The sequence below is a fragment of the Crocodylus siamensis genome, chromosome 10, assembly GCF_052110815.1.
Source record: "Crocodylus siamensis isolate JL-2025a chromosome 10, ASM5211081v1, whole genome shotgun sequence".
Taxonomy (NCBI): Eukaryota; Metazoa; Chordata; order Crocodylia; family Crocodylidae; genus Crocodylus; species Crocodylus siamensis.
The window spans coordinates 53,910,273-53,932,638 of record NC_143404.1 but is presented as its reverse complement, the minus strand read 5'-3'; the positions used below and the strand labels follow the sequence as shown (position 1 = coordinate 53,932,638).

Here is a 22,366-nt window from a genome sequence, read left to right as displayed (position 1 = left end):
TAGTCATAGGTCATCTTTCTACGTATGCTTCTGCATATAAAGGAGTGAGAAGACAGGGCAGTAAATGGGATAAGGTTTCTCCTCAGGCTCCCCCTTCTCATCCTGTAACTGAGCCACTATTTTTGGCATCAGTGTTTACTAGTACCCACACCAGTGCTCACACCACCTCAGCCTAATGATGTCTGACATGCCAGGCTCACTGCAGAAGAGCACCCGAGGGCAGCACTTCCTGGAGAGATGCTACTGGAGGTGATCATGCACACCATTTGGAAGTACACCGAGTTCATGAGTAGTCAAACCATAAGGAGTTTGCTAGGCCTTACCTTCCTCCACATCATTTCTCAGTGAAGCCTCCAGCAGAGCGACACTGGCCTCAAAAGATACTTTCTTACGGTTGACTGTGCTCCTTTTCTTCTCATGCTTCCGCTTCTTGTGCTGCATTTCTTTTTCATACTGGGCCCACTTCTTCAGCTGCTGAGCCCTGCGTTTCTGAGCTGCCCGCAGCCTCTCCAGTGTGGGCACCTTATCCAGCAGCTGCAGCTCTGTCAGGAGATCCACGTGGGTGTCCATTGCCTCTGGGAGGGGGAGCACAAACTCAAGACGTCCCTGCTGGAGCAATGTCCCACAGTGACAATCTTTGTGTCAGATGCCTGTCATTATAACAGCATTCCTTGGCAGGGCTGTAAATGGTGCATCCTAGCATCTGAGGAGCGCATACTGGAAACCCTGGAACAAGAAGGAAAGATCACTGTAGACAGATTCTTACAGTCCCCTTTAGACAATATACCATTCCCCACCCGCTGGAAAGCTTTCCCTAAACAGCTATCATCTCTAAGACGTTTTCATTTAGCTGCCAGTACCCATGCCTCCTACTTACAAATCCCAATCATGAGAATTACACAATTGCCAAACCCCAGCTGGAAAGGACCTAAAGAAACCTGCCTTATCAAGTGGCAGCTTGAGCTAACATGAATTGTATACTGGAGTACAAAGGAATTCTATGAGGCCATAACTCATTTATGGGAACCTTTCTGTGCTCTACTACACAAAGGTCTTCCTCCGAACTGAACACTACTCAGGTTCTCTGCCTCACTCTTTTTCTTACAAGGCACCAAGTGAGAGTTTCGCAAAGACTGCTTTAGCAGTTGTCTCAAGGCAGCATCACTATACCCAACAGTTCCAGACTGGCTCCCTCCAGGCTAACAAAACCACTGCCGTCATAGTATTCTTGATCAAGTTCTGACCATTGTGCTAGACAATGTACCAGCACAGAGAGGGCTTGTCTGTCCTGCATAAGTCACATGTTTATGGGAGAACAAGTCCCAAGCAAATCCACTGACACACTCCAAAGCTGAAAATGTGTGTGCAAGGTTACTCTGGACTTGTTGTCAGTACCCATTGTTGAGGGCTGAGCCTGAGCGCTCTCGACTCTCCAGTAGGTCTGAGAGCAAGGACCAGGGATCAGACTCACAGGAAAATTTTCACTGTGGAGCACGTCAGTAGATTCACATGGGCAGGACATACTCAACCCTATCTTTCGCAGGATCCTTAATCTGACCTACTACAGACAAGCCAAAAAGTCCCTTCTCTGAAGGGTTGAATCCTAAGTAGTAAGAGAAAAGCCAGAAAAATGAGCAGAGGCAAAGAGCCTCTTCCCTGGTTTCAATCACAAATTCCATCCTGGACCCGTGAAAACTTTGCTGACTGAAATTTCAATTAAATGGCCAGGTGCTTATGAAGAACTTGGGTTTGATGAATTACCATGTTCAACAAAGCCATTTCACTGGAAAGTCCCTTACCAGCTTCAGCCAAGTCACCTCTGTAGTATGACTTTTACCCATTTGTGCGCACTACTTTGAAAGTATCTATTCTGGCAATCGTTTTTCCAGTCAATTCTGAAAACCTGAAGCCCCAAGTTAACACTGTAGACAGTTGGAGACTATGATCCAAACGTTCCCTCAAGTGTAAAATTAAGACAGATGCTAGAAACTGGATACCTCCAAAAGTTACTCAGTTCACTCCCTAAAGCGGGGGGGAGGGGGCAAGATGCAGCCCGCAGGACAGATGCAGCCCACCTGGCCATTCTATCCAGCCCACAGGGCCCCTAAAAAATTTAGAATAGTTATCTGCCCCTGGCTGCCTGTCATGCGGCCCTCCATGGCTTGCCAAGACTCAGTAAGCAGACCTACACCCAAAATAATTGTCCACCTCTGCCCTAAAGCCTAATTAGGATGATTATACCCCCTGCAGTGGTTTTCCTGCCAGAGGGGAAGAGTCTTAGGAGTCATGTATTAAAATGGACATGATTGGTGTCACAGGGTATCATCTCCAGGGGTGGCCATGAAGCTCCTGGAGGCCAAAAACAAATAAATTTCTTGCACTCTGATCTATGGGCAGTCAGCCCTTCTTTGTTCTTCTCTCCCTTCTTTTTCTGTCAGGGTGTGATCCCTTAGCCTTCCCCCTCCATGGGGTGACCCACAAGGCAGTGGGAGCAGAGGTTTTCAGATGCTCCATATTTGCCTTTCCCTGCAGTGGCAACACATGGCATTTCATGGAGGCTGCCCTGACACATGCAGTCCCACTACACTGACCAGCTCCAGTAAGGTGCAGTTTCAGGCCTTACCCAGGACCAATTTCTAGGCCACCCTGCTCTAACCAATCTGGCCCCTCTTGGGCTCCCCCCAAAGTCGCACGCCCCTCCTGGGCTGTGGACTTCCAGCTCCATTCCTTGCCCCTCTTGGGCGACAGACCTCCAGGCCCTCTTGGCCCCGGCTCTCTCTCGACCCCCTTTCTCTCTGGCTGTCATCCTCTTTAACCTTCAGCCTACCCTAGACCCTGGCCCCACAAGATCTCTGGGCTCCCTTGGCTCTGGCAGTGTCTGGCACTGGTCCCTTCTGGACTTCTGGTCTACCCTAGGCCCCATCTCTGCCTGGGCCGGCAAGTTGCTGTGGGTCAGTCCTTCAGCTGTCAGCCCTCTCTCATCCACAGGTCCACCTTCTCAGGCCCCTCTGTCAGGTCTCATGCACTCAGTCCCACTCTCTGGGCTTACCTGGACCCATCGATAGGTCCCTTACCCACAGCCCCGCTCTCTGGGCTCACCCAGACTCCTCGCCAGCCCCTCTCAGGGCTCCAGACCCACACTGGGTCCCGAGGAACCTCCTCCACCCCTATAACTCTGAGTCAGATGACTCCATAATTAGCTCTGGCCCCACCTGCAGGCTACCTGACCTATTCAAATGGCAGCCACCCTAAACATCCTGCCACAACTGGTATTTTCCTACCTAGACTGTCACTTCTAAAAACAACGTGCCTTATGCTCTCCTCAGCTAACTCCTCTTGCAGTTTTTAAATACCGCTTTTTCTGTGTATGCAGCAACTAGTACAATGAGGTCACATGTCCCCCAACAGGTACTCTATGTGGAATTACAATGCGAGGAACAACTGAAGCTGGGTAACTTACATTTCTGGAAAACTTTACAAGAAAGGCTATTCAACCTGTAGTCACATGCTGCCAAAGGAGAGACCAAAGATGGTACACTCCACTGGAAAGGAGATGAAGTTGAGATGAAGGCAGTGCCCCATGCAAACTGCATCAGGGATGAGCTCATGTCAATTAAAGAGTACTGCTGTACAGCAAACAGGCTAGCCAACTTCTACTGAAAATTCAAAAGTCTTATAAAAAAATTAAGCCAAGTTACAAGCCAATCTATTTGAGATCTCTGTTAAGAGGGCGCTATACAAAAGTCATCTTCACAACTTCATTTTGTTTAAGTCTCTTCTAGGCAAGTCCAACCATGACAGATAGTTTGGAGATCTTTACACAACATTTGCAAATACCTGAAAAATATAGAGGGTTGAATCAAATATTGAAGTTCATAGGAAAATTTCTTAAATAGTCCCCTGCACAACTTAAGGGCAAAGTAAACTCAACATCCCTGGTAAGCTTTTTAAAGACAGAGAATATTTGTAGAAGAGAGAGGCAGCCAGAAACAGGTGTATATGTCCAACAAATGTCCTGAAATGATTTAACATGGAAAAGTACAAAAAGATCTCTTCAAGATGCTTCTGAAGTATAAGGGCCAAATGGCTGCTGGTTTCCATGACGTTTATAAAAGGAAGGATGCTATTAGGTATCCTAATAGTACTCATCTACTCCCTTTCTGGCATCTACTCCCCTTCACTTTCCTGTAAATCCTTCTGCAGTCTTTTGACACTGGATTCACCACTTTCTGTAAATACCTCTGCAGATTCAAAGCAAGACACTCCACTTTCTCAGTATGTTACTTAATTTGGGGGGAGGGGGGGGGGAAATCAAATCACGATAGCACAGGCTGGCCCTGGGCCATTCCAGGGGCACAACAAGGTAAAGAGGGGCCAGCACAAAACCTGAACTGTAGTTTTGGTGGAACATCCGAGTCCTATTTTGAGGTTTCAACAAAAGTGAAACACAAGAGCACAGGTCTCAAGTTGAGTGGGAAACTACTTTCCCATCTCATAAAAACACTGAGATTTTGAAAAATTCTCCCACTTCACAGCAAGACAAATCTAAGACATGCCCCAGACCAGCCAAATGGCTTAGTACTTAAGGCTTTCATCCAAAATGCGAGACGTGGGGTCAAATGGCTCACGTACAGACCAAGAAGTGAGCGACAGTCCAGGTGTCTTAATCACTAGCGTACAGGATCCTTCTTCCCTGGTTTCAATCACAAATTCCATCCTGGACCCGTGAAAACTTTGCTGACTGAAATTTCAATTAAATGGCCAGGTGCTTATGAAGAACTTGGGTTTGATGAATTACCATGTTCAACAAAGCCATTTCACTGGAAAGTCCCTTACCAGCTTCAGCCAAGTCACCTCTGTAGTATGACTTTTACCCATTTGTGCGCACTACTTTGAAAGTATCTATTCTGGCAATCGTTTTTCCAGTCAATTCTGAAAACCTGAAGCCCCAAGTTAACACTGTAGACAGTTGGAGACTAGCAGCAGGAAATGCTTCTCTCATTATTTCCTCCTCCCCCAGCAAACAGAAGTCACTTTTTACCACCGTATACTGAAAGTCAACACACTTCTATAAAAACACAAGTGGCATCAAGGGCCTATTTCCGAAGGTCTATTAATTTAAAATACATACTCCTTCAAGGAAGGATCACTGAATTCAGTGAGTTTGTATACACAGACAAAGTTCCTCCCATGAATAAACTTATCAAATCAGACAATAGTAATGTAGCAGAGCATGAACATCAGAAGGGATGAGAGGATGCAAAGGTGGGCATGACAGTTATACTGCCATTGGTAACATTTTACCTGCTCCGATAGGCTTTGTTCTCTGGTAGTTTTTAAATCCCAAAACAGCAAAGTAGTAAGTGACATGCCAAAACAGAAATGTCTACAGAAGGAAAAAAGGAAGAAAATGAGAAAAGGCTGTGAAGACTAGACAGTGGCCACTGTTAGAAACACTGACTGATGATCTCTAGAACGAGACTATTGTAGCTTTCTTAAAAACTTTAGAAGGTGGGGGCAGAAGCCTACCTACAAGTGAACAGATAAACTTCTCCCTGACTTTGGGGCAACTCATTAGCAGGTCACACATTCACAAAGCCCCAAAGAACTTCGTTTCACCACTCAGACTGCTCATCCTCAAATAACCTAATTGTTTTCCACATTAAAAACAAACAAGCAAACAAACAAAAACCCCCCACATGTCAACTTTGCTTTGCAGAAACTGGTCAGGCTAATTATAGCACAGCAAAATGAGGCCTAAATATTCATTTACCTGTAATGCAACACAGGAGTCGGCTATGTGAACGTCTGTGGTTTGCAAACACTGCATCTTAGTTTCTCTCTCTCTCAAAAAAGTCTTGTTTCCTGTCTCTAACTCAGCTTTGTTTCCATGAGTTCAGCACTTCTTTTTCTTAAGAGGTGAACAGCACATCCTGCAAGCTGTGAGAAACCACAGCAGCATGGTAGAAAGAATAATGATCATAATTTCAGGGGCCAACCAGAAGAAAGAACACTGGCACTCAAATGACAACTGCTTTCATGATGCTCCATCAGAAAAAAAAAATCCAGCTTTTCTAACAGAACCCAAAAGGTAGATCCCACTATTATGGCTAAGTGTTGGACTGCAAAGTTTGTAGATACTGGCACCCCGCAATGAATCCAAAGTCTGTATTCCCTGTGCACTACTGGCCACCTCTTATGAACTCACTTATTCCCATCAGATTCAATTGGACTGTTCTTGCATTACAGAAAGAACCTCTGCAACATGCTTAGATTTTAACTTGGGTGGCAAACCTCCCCCAAACCCTTTTTCTGCTGGTCTGTGGTTAGTGAAGGACTTGGTCTTATATGCAAATCTCTTACTATTTTAGATGTTTGATTTTTAGAAGCTAGTATCCAAAGTCCCTTGCAAAGCAGCAAATACAGTGTTCTGAACAACCTCTCACCTTCCTCTTCTACCCACAATGCTCTGAACTCCTTCAAAGAAAGCCTTCAGGTCTCTCCAGTACCAGACACTCTGCCACAGTGTACCCTACTGTGAGGGTTAAGAAGCTTTGAGTTCAAATCCTACTGAAGAGAAGTCTGTCAGCATTACTTGGTTGCAAAAGTGGCTGCCATGCGGCAGAAGGTGATGGAAGGGAAAGTTCCTCAGCAGCACAGACAGGGACAAAGTCATTAGGTCAGGAAGGTCAGAGAACACTATTGGGATAGGGAGAGTTATTCACCCTGAGGAAGAGACAGCCAGGGTTCAAAGAAGAGTCATGGAGAAGTCAAGTAAACCCAAATGAGAGCTAGGTGAGAAACAGGTGGCCAGTTAAGGTGGGGAGGACATTGGATGCAAGAGCAATTCCTTTACATCAGGATGCAGGAGTTAAAGGGCACTGCATTTCCAAAGTCCTACAAAGAAAGGGAGAACAAAGTCTCTTCTATCTCTGCTGGGAGCTAGAGGCTACATAGCATTTTGCAAAGGGAGTTTCAGTGCCCTGCCCACTGTTCCCTCCAGTCAAGCGAACTCTAAATCATTTCCTGAGCAGCATGTGAGCAACTGCTAAGCACAGAAGGGCTATAAGGTTTGCTAGCTCAAATCACTGTAATGCCAAGGTCCAGCAAGCTGTTTTTTGAAGCAGACTATGATACATCAAGGACAGGTGCTATGACACCAAAGCCTCTCCTATCTTGATTCTGGGAACCAGGATGATAACCCTGTTCTAAATCAGGAGCGCACTATCAACACATGTAATAGCGCTCATCACAGCAAGCACTCTTACTAGCAGGGAATGCAATTCAAACTGTGCCTTTTTTCCTCATTAAAGTTTCACTTCACTAAGTTGCACTGCTTCTGTACCCAGACAGACATTTTGCTTAACATTCCCTAGTGAGAGCAGGGAACATGACAACTCTTACTGCCTCACCACGCAACCTACAATGAACTCAGGTACTCCTAACAGCTAGGCCCATCAGGCCTTTCAAACATAACAAAAAGTGAATCTGATACCTGCAGAAACTGCTGCTACAGAGAGAGGGAGCCCAAGATATAGCCCTATAATACACCCCAAGCTGCCATGCAAATGAGAGGGCCTGCTCTTGGTTCCTGACAATCGCTCCCTTGCTCAGTGTTGTTTCAGAAGATCAATAAGTTAGAAAACAATTTCTCTGACAGCCTCTGTGCTCTTCCTGCCCTGGAACTAAGTGCAGACAGTCAAAAATCCAGAGGTGGAATCAATTCAATCCAGATTGGACCATTATCAAGCAGAATACACATTCACTTACGGGCTGGCCAAGGCACGCAGATGCCTTCACTGGCCAAAGGGGGTGCATCCACACACCTCCCAACCTTGTGGGGTTGCAAACACCCCAGCCCCACTCCCCGATGACAGGCAGCGGGCTGATGAGGGAATAAGGAGAGTGGAGGAGGGGGAAATGGACCCCCTGCTCCAGCTGGGGTCTGCACAGCAAAGGGGAAGCCCCCAGGGAAAGGGCTTTCTCCCCCACAGCAGGCTCCAAATGCCTCAGCCCCACCCCTCTTACCACCCCTGCACCTGTCAGCCATGGGGGAGAAATGGACCTCTGCCCTAGCCCCCCAGCTGGGGTCTGCACAGTGGGTTGAGGGAAAGCCCCCCCCCCCCCCCAAACACAACTCTGCTGGGATGCAAATAACCCAGCCCTGCCCTGCCCTCTCACCAGTCCTCCACCCGTCAGCCACACAGGGGACAAGGGGTGGGGGGAGTGAGGGGGGAAAGAGGAAACTGACCCTTGTCCCAGCACCCAGCTGGGGTCTGCACAGGGAGTAGGAGGGAAAGCCCCCCAGGTGAGGGCTCCCCTGCCGTGCAGCTCTGCTATGCTGCAAATGCCCCAGGCCTGCCATGGCGAGGTTGGTGGGGGGGAGATTGAGCCCCGCTTTGGCCCCTCAACCAGGTCTGCACAGTGGGAGGGGAGTCCCCAAGGCTGGTGAGGGGGCAGAGCTAGGCATTCACAACAGAGCAGAGCTGCGATGCATGGGAGAAAGCCTCTGCCTGGAGGGCTATCCCCCACCACAACCCTTGTGCAGATCCCGGCTGGAGGGATTGGGCAGGGGCGCATTCCCCCCTACCACAGCTGACCGGCGGGGGCCTGGTGGGGAGGAGGAAGCATTCACAACCCCTGAGGTGAGGCCATGCTGTGAGGGAGAAAGGCCCCACCTCAGGGGTTCCCCCCCCCCCACACACTCGCAGGGCCAGAACAGGGGTTTATTCTTCCCACCCACCCCCTGTGGCTCAGAGACAGGGGGTACAAGGGGGTAGGACTGGGGCAGAAGAGCCATGCTGGGGCTGGGGGGGAAGTCCCCACTTCTGGGGGCTTTCCCCAGCCCCATACTGTGCTGGGGGGAACCAGGGTCAAGGCAGGGGCCTCTTCCTCCCCTTAGCCCATCCCTCTAGTGCTGCTGGTGGGGCTGGGGGGCTGCCTCAGCTCTGTGACAACTGGGGGCAAGACCACCCAGCTGGGCTGGGGCAAGCAAGCTGGGGTGGAGACTAGTCTACCTAACCTGAAAGGGTAGGTTAGCAGGGCCTGCAATGCATCCTGGGATGTAGGGAGACTAAGACCTAATGTAAGGGTAGGCAACGTTTTTTGGCTGGAGTGCCAAAAAAGCCACAGTGTCTACCTTGGAAGGTGCCAGCATGCCAGAAAAACAAAATGAGGGTGGGAGGTTACATGGCAGGACACACTTCATATTAGTATACTTAATAATCATAAACGTTGCCTTTGTTGTTCTGTATTCCTTTTTTGTTGAGCATGTTGCTATGAGAGAGAAAAAAAAAACACAGTAAAATAAGAGAAAGAGGGGAGAGAAAAAAAGAAAGAAAAAGGAGAGCAGAGAGAGAACCACACACACACACACGGACACAGAGAACCACGTGCACAAACACAGAGAACCAGAACACACCCAGAACAGACATGTGCACACAAACATCCATAACCAGACATGTGTGCACACAGACATACACAACCACACAGAAGCAGACAAACACACAGAACCAGATGCTGGGCTTGGAGCAGGAGCTGCCAACCACTCAGCCTGGGCTGCTCCCAGCAGGCGGCTGCAAGCCCTGCTACAAGCAGACCAGAATCCATGGTTGGCAGCAGCTACGCAGAGCCTGGGCTGGTTGCAGCCAGGAGGCTGCAAACATCAGCTCCGTACCAGTGTGCGTATGCATGCCTCCGAGCGGACAGTAGGGATAGGGCCTGAGGCAGAGCAGCCCTCCCGCTATCCACTTGAGGTCCACATGCAGTCGCTGCCAGCATGTAACTGATGCTGGGACTGTGAAGCCCGGTGCAGCCGTTTGCTGCCTGCTGCAGCTGCCCAGAGCCCAGGCTGGCTATAAACAGCTGTGCCAGGCTCCAGAGCCCAGTCATCAGCTCTGTGCCGGCAGCGGGGGAAGAGGCAGGGGTTGCGCTGCCTCACGCCCCACCCCCCGTCCGCTCCAAGGTGCACATGCATCTGCTGGTATGGAGCTAATGCTGGAGCCCAGAGCAGATGTTTACAGCCTCCTGGCTGCAACCAGCCCAGGCTCTGAGTGGTTGCTGCCAAACACAGAGCCCGGTCTGCTAGCAGCAGGGCTCGCAGCTGCTCAGCTACCTGCTGGGAGCAGCCCAGGCTTCGTGGCTGGCAGCAGCTGCCTAGAGCCCAGGCTGGCAGTGGCATGCCAAGCAAAATGGCTTCACCTGCCATGCTTGGCACATGTGCCGGGGGTTGCTGACCCCTGACCCAACGTGTTAAAGGATCTGGGACAGAAGTTCAATGGACCAGTTTAACCTAAATCAGTTGCATCTGATACTACATCCATCTAGGTCTATCTGATTTCCAGGTCTATCTGGTTTCGGCCATTTTCATCTGATCTACGCACACTGAACTTCTGTGCTGTTACAGATTTAAACTAGGTTTCCGATAATTTATACCAGTTTATATTTAATGCCTGTTCCTAGCCACAGTGTCTCATGAAAGGCAAGCCTCTGAGAGATTTGAAAAAAAGTATTCAGTCGTTCCTACCCATCCTACATAGGGGCTGTTATTACTTATTTTTCAACTGAAACATTTGCTTTTCTGACATCACATGTGATACTTGCTAGATTACACCCTTGCTCTTATTTTAATCCCTACACTGCAATTCTACGCAGTGAATGACCACTTATTGTCTGCTCTAGGAGGTCACGAACGAGCAGCTGTGCTGTGGTACACCCACCTCAAATCAGTGCATTAAACAAAGATCTGGCATAGGTATAGCTTGACAATTTCAGGGCACCATACAAGTAACTAACTCATCTCATGTTTGTAGATAGGCTAGCGGAAACAGGAGAAGGGTGAAGTGTCATGTCTGAAAGCAGACAGCAAGTGCATGAAAAGCCATTAAGCAGTACTGAGTCTCTATAGATCCTCCTCATTATCATAAACTCATCCTCACAATTATTCCAGGAGGTATTTCCAAGAGCAACTTCTCGTGTCAGGTTGAATAATACATGAGCTATACCATGTTAGCCATAGGTAGAAGTAAATTAAGTCACTCTAATTCCCAGCAATACCTGTTTTCCATAAACTACAACACCTTAGATGCAAACAGTACCTTTCATACTCTGTGTATATAGCTGTTCTAAGATCCCAGAGAGCTACTAAGGTTAGCCACCTTTGTAGGAAAAAGGGGGGAAAAGATAAGCAGGCAAGCTTGATAAAACTGCATAAAACTGGAGAGAGAAGTTAATTTGCATTAGGTACCCTGCATAAACCATGTCTCTTACAGAACAGGTCTTGGAAGATTTAGGACCCATAACATAAAGAACAGAGGATCTTAAGTCCCCTGGTGAAGGTACTTCATTGAGACCCAGGGCTTCTGAATTTGATTCCTGGCTCTACTACAGGCTTCCGGTGCACCTTTGGCCATGTCATTTAGTCAGCAACTCAGTTTCCTCACACAACTTCATCAAGCTACATCTTAATCTCTGCATTTTATATTGTGAATTTTGGGGTGGGAGGCTGCATCAGTAGAGGACTCAATTTTCAATCCAGTTGGTTCCCTTAGCTCAAATGGAAGCCTTCATATTATATTTAACTAAACATATCCCTGGAGACTCCAGACCAGTAAGTTGGAGAGCATGCCTTTTGGCTCAGCCGTTTTCTCCCTGGGGTCCTGCAGAAGGTTGTCTCCTCTGAGTACCTTATGCCTAGCGCTGGGGGTGAAATGTTAAACAAAGGAGTTTGGTGTCAAACACAGCATGTCAAAATTGTTTTACAGCTGATGCCATTAATGGAAAATTCTAACCGTTTCAGCTCCCCTGCCGCCCCCCCGCCCCACAACTGGTCTTAACAATACCGGCAGTAGCTGGAGAAAGCTCCTTAATATTTTAACCTCACATTTCCTGCAACAGTCAACACAATGCACCATAAAGGCCTTTTTTTATACCTGCATTTCAACTTTTCAACTTGGACCTACTTTCTCCGCTTTCAACACAGACTTCTGCACCACGTGTTCTTCCTCCAGATGAGCTTGGGCATTTGTAAGAAAAAATCCTGCTCTTTCCAGGGGCACTTAAATGACAAGCAAAAAATCTGGTACCAGTCATCATCCAGCTGCATTAGCTCCACGTCAGTGATTCCTTTCCTCATGGTAGCCTTTGGGGACTAATCCTGTGTTCCTCACACAGGAGAGATCTCCCACAGTGATCAATGGGGAGCATTGTGGGCTAAAGGAATGCAAGACGGAGCCCTTGGGTGTTCTCATCTATGTGGATTCGGAGGCCAGGAGAGACCATTAGATGTAGTCTGACCTCTTGGATAACAACAACTTTTTTAGCATTGTCGCTCCCATCAGCTTCCAATAGGATTTGTAGTGCCAATTTTCAGAAGCCCAAATCTCACTGAAAACCAGGAAGTGCTACAGCATTTAAAACGAAAACAAACAAACAAACAACCGACACAGCCCACACACTGTACACTTAGTAAACCAAAGTCTTTGTTTCTGGTATTTCTCACCTACTGGGAAAATAGGGCAAGTAATGTTACTCTTCTAGAAGCAAGCTACAGCTCCCACTTTCCAGAGTGCATTGTTAGATGTTAACAATTTCTTCTCTCTCTTTTCTTTTTTTTTCTTTTTTTTTGGGGGGGAGCAGTAACAGCCACTTATTTTAGAATTAGATTTTGTAATGGGTTTATATATAAAGAAATATGCATCTCATAGGAGATAACAGTTAAAATCCTTTTCTCTCTTGATCATCTTTCTATTTGCATGTTCAGTGCAGATTGTGTCAATGTCTCTTTCAGGGATTACATTTTAAGCATCAGCTATATGCCTTAAAGGGGTCTGGCAATTGCAGAAATTACTGCCAATGTCATAGCCATCAGCTAGAATGGAAAAACTAAGCCACCCATCTCAGACTGACCAAGGGAACGACACCATTAGCAGACAAACACAGAAACAAGTACCATCTGATGCAGAAAAGGGACATTTTTTTTTTTTAAGTTGAAATCCCAACTTTAATAGTAATTTGGGTTGAGTCTAGGGGCTGAGTCTTTGATTTAATCCTAAACAGATTATCTACCTAAATGACTAACTCCCATTCTATCCAGCTCAGAAGAAAGAGCTCAGAAGCTCTATTTACTGATCTGTAAAGCTGTACTGATAACAGCTAAGTTGCATTATAGATACATTGCTTTGCTAGATTAGAACCTTACATTTTGCTTTTAAACTCTATATAAAAGACTAATATCGATAACACCTGTGTGGCAAAATGATAGACACCTATTAAATATCTAACAATTATACAGATAAACACCCCCAAAGATAACATATACCCTGGGAAAGGATAGCATTTGAAGGGCAGAAATAGATGTATCCATCGTCAGAAGACTGATACCTCCTATATTCCCATGTTATTCCAACAGAGTGTCAGCCAACAAAGCTCATCTCCAGCCTCAACCAGATAGCAGGACCCCACCTCAGAGTTTACATAGAAGTGGATCATCGCTAGATCGCTGTGCAAATTGGTACTGAATTCTAGTTCCCACCTCACAATACAGGAGGGCATCCTCTGGGTTAAGCCAATGCCAGAACGATACACTAAAGGGAGGAACATACAGCAGTTCCAATTATGTGGAACAAAAATTAATTGAGTGCCAAAGACTCCATTTCCGCTCTCCATTTATATTTCCACATCAAATTATATGAGTGTGAGCTGCTGTGTAGACACCTGCAGAAAAAACAGTCCAACCCATTTGTGACAATGGCATGATTTCCTTTTGTTTTTTTCCCCTAGTAAAGCACTGGTTTTCATCAGAATCGCAATGGCCTCACCTTTGTTGTGTGCCAAAGCCAGGACCCCTCCTCATTTTCAAAAACAAGTGTTTGAAAACAATGTGGCTTCACAAAAAGGAACTTTTTGCAAACAGACTAGAGAATAGGCAGTCCCTTCTCAACCTCTGATGAAGCAAGCAGCTGCTTATGAAAGCTTATGCACCTCTAATTGACTTAGTCTAAAAAAGGCAAATCTTCCCTGCCTTCCATGGAACAGGGAGACATGGAGATGTGAGATAAATGATACCGGCATGCTCAAAACAAGGGGGCTGCAGGAGCCCATTCCTTTCCTTTAAATATAAACCAGTATTTGTGTGGAAAAAAGTCTTTCCAAAGGAAGCCGTCAAAAACCCATTGTTTGAAAGACGTGGAGTACAGTAACTAGAATGCATAAAGGCAATAATCCTGTTTGGGTAGGGGCACAAGTAATGGATTTTCCTTTCCAACTCAAGTGGTGCTTCATGCCGTGCCTATCCCAGTAGGCATACCAGCGTAACTTTGGCCAACATACAGCTGTGACATTGTTATGGTACATGAAAGCATGCACAGTAAGTAGGCACTACCCTTGCTAGCACTGTAGGTCTGCACCACAAGAGGCTGGTTGACAAGAGATGCAGTGCATTGTGGGCAGACATACCAGTGTGGTTTCCACCCCCGCACCCCCGTCCATTCAAAAGAGTGCTTTATGGGAGGTTTTTGCAGCATAGGATTCCAGCACTCCACTTGGGGAACTGCAGACTTTAAGGTCAATTTCCTACAATTTCTTTTTTTAAACTCCCATTTTACATCAAAACAAACATGGACTCTTTTTTTTTTTTTTTTTTTTTTTTAATGACAGGGTGGAGAATTCTCTGTAGGCAGCACTTCATTGACTATGACAGCAGCTGGCAGTGCTGCGATAATGATGAGGCTACTGAGAGGAAGGAATGGATGATGTATAGTGCACAAAAATTGCAGGTTGCTGCAGGCATTAGCCGGCCAGCTGTACAGAGTGGAGCAGCAGGTCTGGGCCCAAGAAGTGAACAGTGACAGACAGAATCGAATCACGGTACAGATCTGGAACAAACAGCAATAGCAGCAGAAGTCCACACTCTTGGAGTCATGCCCCAAGCTTGCTGCTGGCCATTCAGCACAGGAAGACCAAAATAAGTGCTGCTTTAACAGCAGAAAAGCAGGTGGTAGTCACAGCCTAGAAATTTGCAACCTCAGACTGCTATCAGGAACTAGCAAGCAAAATCTATGATGGGGCAGTTACCATCCAGGTGCACAAGATTGTTAAATCTGCCCTGCTGCACCAGATCGGGACTCTGGACATAGTACAGGGAAAAGGGAAATGAAAGAATGGACTTCTCAAACTGTGGGGAAGTTGATCAATGTGACACGTATATCCAAATGCTGCTCCACTCTCCTTCTGACCTCCGAGTGCATAGAGAAAAAGGGGTGCTTTTGCTATAGTTATACAGACACTGGTGGATGTTCCACTGATGTCAATATTGACTAAAGAGAAAAAGCATACAATCCCCATATTATTAGAGATATAACACTTTTTTTTAAAGATACAAGTAGAGACACTGGACAGGCATGCTCACCTTTGAGAGGTTCTAAGGCAGAGTGATTCTAGGGGAGGGAGGCTATCCTCTCCTTTACTAGTTTCAAACCATATATTAAAGCACATGGACTGAAACAAGAAATAACATAAAAACCATCTAAAAAGGTTCAGAATCACTACTGAATAAGTGTTTGGCAGTTAGAAAGGATGCAGATGACGCATCATGACTAGGCTGGATCTTAAGGAGGCAAATGTTCCTGTTACTACTACGTGCTGTTATACAGAATATGTATGAAGTAAAGGGCAAGGCATTACCAGCAGGGTGGAGGAGTGAAGTGGAAAGACTGCTGATTTTGAAGAGCCAGATACAAGAGCCTGCTGAGGGGCTGTATAGATAAAGAAAGCTTTGAAAGATCACTTTAAAGCATGAGCCAGAGTGTTCCAGCATGCTGCTTCTGTGGACTATTTTGTGTCATCGATGTGGATAGGAATTTGACAAGATTTGTAAATGCCTGCTATGAATTTAGTAGGAGGAGTATGAGGCCCAGTCACAAGAGGTGAGAAGAGGTATTAAACCCAGCAACCAACTCATGACTTGTTTTTAGAAAATAAAAATAAAATTTAATGGTGACAAACAAATTAAAACCTGTGATGCTTACAAACCTTTTGAATGTTAATAAGCCTTAAGAACATTAAAAAAAAACAAAAAAACAGTGAAGTGCAAGGCACTTACTGATGGATCCTCTATTTATCACCAATTCATGTTTTTACTCTCATGACAGTTCTGAGGCTCTTCAGGCTATGCTGATGTTTTGCTGGTGGTGAAGTGGGTAAACAGTTTTGTGATCATCACTAAACTATCTATGCAACAAAATGACTCCTGGGGTGGGAGCTTTTGTGGTTCTTTGTCCATAAGTCTACAACATCTAGGTTTTCTGCATAAGGGCTGTATGGAGCCATGGTGCGCTCAGTGATACCCTCACAGAGCTCTGCCTTGCCTCAGGCAAGAGGTTTTTTTCCCAATCCCTATATTCCTGGTTATCAGCCTTAGAGGATTATAGAAGCTCTGAAAATATGCTCTCTCCCTTGTCTACATCCCGTTTCTCCTGACCACAGTGCAGTTGGAGAGGCACCTTCCAGGATGCCCTGGCTAAGGATGCTGATAAACAAGACAGAGATCCTGTTGCTCTTGCAGTTTAACCAGAAACTTCAAGACTGTTCTGCAATTCCAGGGATGAAATGGGGGACCTGTCGTCTTAGTGGGGTTTAAGGGGGGACAGCACAGTAGATTTTGCCAACAAGCAATGGAGGTCATAGTTACCACTCCAGAAAGCACTTCCCAGTGTAGTTACAGCCTTGGTTCCACCTTGCTGTCCAAAGCAATGACATCAAAGCTCACCAGAGCAGGGTAGGAAGTTGTCTCACTGTGGGTAAAGAAATGAGGCAGCCCTCCCTTGAAATGTCCAGGAAGCATTCAAGAAACATCATGTAGATACAAATTTGTCATGACTTGTAAATGCCGTAACAGAAAGTTACATTGAACTTGTTCCAGAGAGAAAAAGGGACATTTCTGTTCAGATCAAAGGCAACTGTGCAAGGGAAGAATGTTGTTCCTTCTGTCACCAGTACTTTCTTCTGCTTCTACCCACGTGCAGGAGTGGCGCTTGTCTCAGGCAGCCAGGCTTAGCCCACAGCTTTGCCTTTTACAGCATTTACATTATTATGTGTTTACTTTACAAATTAACAAAATGAATGGGATATATTAAGGGGCTTCTACCTTCCAAGGTACTTTGTTTTCATGCTCAGGTAGGGGGCATCCATGTTTCCCATTAGATAACTCATATTTAAAAAAAAAAAAAAAAAGAAAAAAAAAAGACTTTTTAAAATAAACGGGAATGGTTTAAAAGTTACTTCCACTTTTCTAACTATGGCTCTCCACAGGTTCTGCATCTCTTTCCCCATTGTTCCTTCATTGTTGTCAGCACTGCTGAAGTTCCCACATCAGAGCTGTGCAGCGTGTCTGCTACTACCAACTACTTCAGAAGCAGGCAATTGCCAGATTGAATGCTGGCCTCCCTCATCCTCTGATGTGCCTGCTGCTCCTTTGCCCTCACCCAGCCTTTCATCCACATCACAACCTAGCTCTTGCATATAGTCTGCACACAAGAGGCATAACAGAGTAGCTACCCTAGGCAGTGGTAGCTGCTGGCAGCAGTGGCATCTTTTATTTTTGCCCCCTTGCCTGCTTGGGCACCAGGAGCTGCTCCCCTGTCACCCTCCCACTTCAGTTATGCTACTCCTGAAGAAACTACTCGTTTCTTTTCTAGTCCACCTAGAAGGTTTAGGGGGAGTTCCCTTATCTTTATAAACCAATAGCTGTCCGTTTGCAGATTCGGGCTCAACACAGAGGGAAGCATTCTAGATGTTGGGGTGGTGAGCTAGCAGTCACTGCTGTGGGAAAAGGAGTCTTCTGGGATTGTGTGGAGGAGGGATGTCAGCCCATGAAATGCAGCATTCTAGCAGCACATCTATGCCAGCTGCAGACTTGTTATCCAGGGAAGTGGTTTTATTATGGTGACAGAGAAGCAGGGTCGATGGGGAGAAGTCAATTTAGGTACAAACAGAATTAAGCCTGAGCTGACAAAGGGCAATTTATATCAGCATAATGTTGCCATGCAGATGAGGCCTCAGGGACTGCACAAGGCTGAAACAGTCTTCCTGCATCTGTTTGCTATTCAAACACTTTCCCCTTAATGGGTGCCCAATGTAGGTTAAAGGAGTACATTTCAACATGCTCCGGTCACTAAACAAAACTTATCTGGCAGCAGTTAAAAGCTCCTCCAGTTTCACAGACACAGGCTGAATTCCCACCCACGACCCATGAGAGGCAAGTTCTGAAAAAGTCTCTGCGTATTTCCTCTCCCCATGCTAAGATGTCACCACTGGAAGCAACTGAGCAGCTCTAGGATTCAGTCAGCAACTGCAATACTCATTTCTTCACTTAGCCTAAAACCCAAGTCCAGCACAGGACAGTTAAGGCAACTACTAGGGATTAATAGATACTTCATGTTAAACTTGGAGCCAAGTGCATCCCCGGTGTAACTACTGATGGAAGTGATCTACATTTTGAGTTCTTTCTGGCTTAGTTAAAGTAAGCAGAATTTGGGCTCCTGTGGCGCTACCAACACTTGTGATGCTATTATTTGGGGATATTGTGGAGGAATGTCTGTGATTCCCAGCAAAACTTTACCTGAGGTATCTACATTTTTCCTACTGAGCCCTAGAGACTGCTGTGCAGCAGGGGGCACCTGTAATGCCTGCCTTTTGCATCAAAGAAATAAGCGTGCTGAGCAGGACAGTGCTTTGAAATAGCCCCAAATAGCAGATCAGAGCTCACCCCAGCTGATGCCATGGCACTTTCTACACAGTGCTTTGCAGACACACTCCAGGGGGATAAACTAAAGCTAGGATACCAGGGCAGAACTTTAACCTGCAGGGTAGATATAGGCAGAGGTGCCAAGGGCCCTGCTCCCCTTGGGAAGAGGGCTATCACCTGAAATGTGTAAAATTTTTCACATGTCCATCATCTTAGCCCCGCTCCCACCCTCCCTCCCCCCAGCAAAACTAAGAGTCAGTGCCTATAGATACAGGACCCCATCTAGGAAGCGCATCAGTGAACAATCCACAGGAGAGGTCTCTGGGCAAATGTAAAGGGAGAGAGCGGGAAGTGGAAATTAATGCCTGTCTATGTGTATGCACTTATCGTTGTATTTTCAACCCTGTAATAAGTTACACAATGGAGAAAGCAGAGGAGTTGAAAAGCCATGATTCATTCAGGCTAAAAAACCATGAGTCAGATCCCCAGATGAGCTGTTAAAATATATAAATGTAATTTTAATTCTCAGGCTTGGCAGGTTCTGCTTCACTGTGTAACAGCCTAGTATTTTTGCACAGATCAGGTAATATCATGCAAGTATTTCTGCCTCTCCTCTCCCCTCCCTCAGTAAGAAAGGACAGGGTATGGTAGAAGATGAGTTAATTAGCCTGCTGCTACAAATAATTTACACCTGCCACCCATATGCAGCTCAGGTTATCAATCAGCAACATCTTAGTCAGCTACACCTGATGCTCCAGCTAATTTAGCATTTGAACCCAATCTTTGGAAAGAAGGAATTCTGTGCAATACAGCTCAGCAAAACAATGTTGGCTTCGTCTTTATTAGGCTGTCTAGGCAAAAGGAGAATTCAATAACCACAGAGAAAGACTCATTTGTTTGTATGCTTCCAAACTACTGTAAAGTCAGGCAGATAATGGGCTGATGTTGACTGCTATCATTTAAACAACAAAATTCAATCTATGCAACTAGATCACGTGAGCTAAACACGCAGTACTATTGGTCAAGGATTCCTTCAGTATTTTCCCTAGGTAGTAAACTCAAAACAAGGAACACAGACAATTTCCACAGGAGACTAACTACATTCTTGTACCCCAGAGAGCAGCCTACCATGTTATCTGGAGTACTTTGCTTCCCCATCCTATATCTTGGAGCTTGTCTACATGGGGAAATAACAAAGGATGCAAATTTAAGGTACTATGGGCATCTGAATTAACGCCCCCTGCCAGACACTTATTCCACAAGATTCCTTTTTTCAGTTTAGCTTACTGCGTGTCCAAAATAGGGTTAGGTTAAATAAGGAAAAAACACTTAGTGTCCAAATGAAGAACCATTCTAGACTAGCTACTACTTTCCACTTGTGGACAAACCCTTATCCCCAATTCTCTTGTCATAAAACAAGGCGACTGACCCTTGCCAAACTGATTTGAGATGCATGAGATAAACTGCTGTATAAGAAATTAAACTTAAAATTTGAACATCATAAAAAAGCAGAAGCCACCTTAAGAAAACAATTGTTTTTGCTATTGGAAGTTCATCAGATACCTTATTTATCAAACTCCTATCAAGTTGTTCTAAGCGTGAACAGAAATATAATAGCCATTCACTGTACTTCCTGTTTTTCCCCCCCATCTGTTAGAAGTACGGAAGTCTCCACTGTTGTAACACCAACCCACCTTTCCCAATGCATTTAAAACAGTTCCCATGAGAATGAATTCAGCTCGACTGTTCTGAAAAACACAAATCTAGTTTTTCCCAGTTTGAGACCTCAATTAATGATATCCAAGTAAGAACAATGCAAAGGAGATAACAGTCCAATAAAAATGCAACAGTAGAAAGCCAGAATCCAAAAGGTCCAGGTTTTATTTTTGCCTTTCACCATCTGATCCTGATACCATGGACAGCCATTGCCACTCTATCTATTCCCCTCCTATAGAATGAGAGAATGCTTCGTTGACTCTGTAAAATGCTTAGAAAACAACTAGACCATTTATTTCATTTCTGGTGTGAGAACAGAACTTCTGAGTTTTTTCTTATTTGTGCCACTAGCTGTGGCAAATCATTTGCCCACATGTGAAGTGATCCATTTGCTTTATAAGGCATTTTGCAGACGACACCAAGCTGGGAGGAATACTAAATATGCTAGAGGATAGGAGTATGATTTAGACATTTTAGAGTAACTTAGACAAATTGGAGGATTGGGCCAAACAAAATCTCATAGCACATGTCCACACATGCAAGCACATGCGCTTGCAGCAGCTCAAACAGAAGCAGTGCAGATTTGAGCCGGGGCTTTTTGCCTCAGTGCATGTGCTCGAACATGCACTTTGAAACAGTGCCACTGGAGGCAAAAATCACCCGGCCTGGCTCCCCCCAGATCTGCAGCCAGGGGGAGCTAGAGCCCGGGGCGACCACCTGTGCTGTCCCCAGCAGTATAAAAAGCTGCCCTGGCAAGTAGCTCAGGGCTACTAGCTCTCAGGAGCTTCTGGGCCCATTCAATTGGTACCTGGGGACACTACCCCTTGTGCCAGCTGGACTCCTGAGGCAGCCCTGAGAGTTCCCTGCACCCTCTACCCACTGCAGCGGTCTGGCAGTGGGGGGATGCTGCCTGGCTGTGACCTGCTGCGCGCCTGCCAGACCCAGATGGGGACTGCAGAGTCAGTAGAAGCTTCTGCCCCTCTGGGCCAGCTGCCAATGGGCTGTGGCTGCAGGCAACCCTTTGTGCGGCACTACTGCCATGTGTGCCCCTGTCTGGCTATCGCCTGGGAGACATTCCCAATATGGTAGCCTGCTTTGAACTGTCAAAGCATGTCCTCCTAGCCCCAACTGGCCAGGAGGTCAGCCACCTTCAGCTGGGCCCAAGATGCTAGCTCTAGGCAAGCAGGGTCCTGCCACTGGCCTCCCTAGCAGGAATGCTGGTGTTCCCTATTGGAAAACTGAAAAATCCCTGATAAAAAACTCCCAGAGTTACTCTGTAAAATACCCCCAAATCCATGTTCCTCCACGATTAAAACAAAAGACCACTATAAAGATAGAGTGAGAGACAGAGAGACAGCAATCAGTTAGGCAATGTTTTATTGATATATCTCCAGTGTTAAAGCAATCTGGACACCTAGCAGTATCTCTATCATAATAATAAAATGAATTCTAAATACCTATATGTTTTGCTGCCCCCGCCAACAGGGGCCAAATGGCCCCCACAGGGACTACCATCCCCCCTGCAGAGCTCTCATACCTCACCTGGCCCCATCGCCTGCTTGCACCCCCAGTCCCCAGCACTTTAAAGGAAAAAAAAAAAAAAGCCTATATTCGCTGTAGAAATAGGGGCGGGGGGCAGCTAGAACTGCAGGTAAGTGCCAAGAGGGCGGGGGTTGGTTTTGTTTTGTTTTTTCAATTGTGGGGACACTGGGGGGGGGGGGGGGCTGGGGAGTGGGCAGGGCTGGCAGGGGTTTCCCCACCCCCCATTGTCCCCTCCCCCCTCCTCCAGCCCCCCGACCCCTTACTTACTGGCACTGGAGCCCTGCTGCTGGCATGCTGCCTGCCCTGCACAGGCAGGCAGAGTGGGTCATCATCAGGGCGAGGGCCAACCACAGAGATGCTCTGGCA

At 46.3% G+C, this 22,366-nt stretch overlaps 1 protein-coding gene across 2 annotated transcripts in view; it reads right to left on the bottom strand.

The window, feature by feature from the left end:
* PPP1R16B (protein phosphatase 1 regulatory subunit 16B) overlaps positions 1-22,366 on the bottom strand; it is a 102,562-nt gene that overhangs the window by 69,534 nt on the left and 10,662 nt on the right. For both annotated transcript variants that reach the window (XM_090065316.1, XM_090065315.1), the window contains exon 2: positions 324-726. In XM_090065316.1, coding sequence (XP_089921442.1) covers positions 324-570 — 247 coding nt within the window. In that variant the 5' untranslated portion in view covers positions 571-726. The remainder of the gene's footprint in view (positions 1-323; positions 727-22,366) is intronic.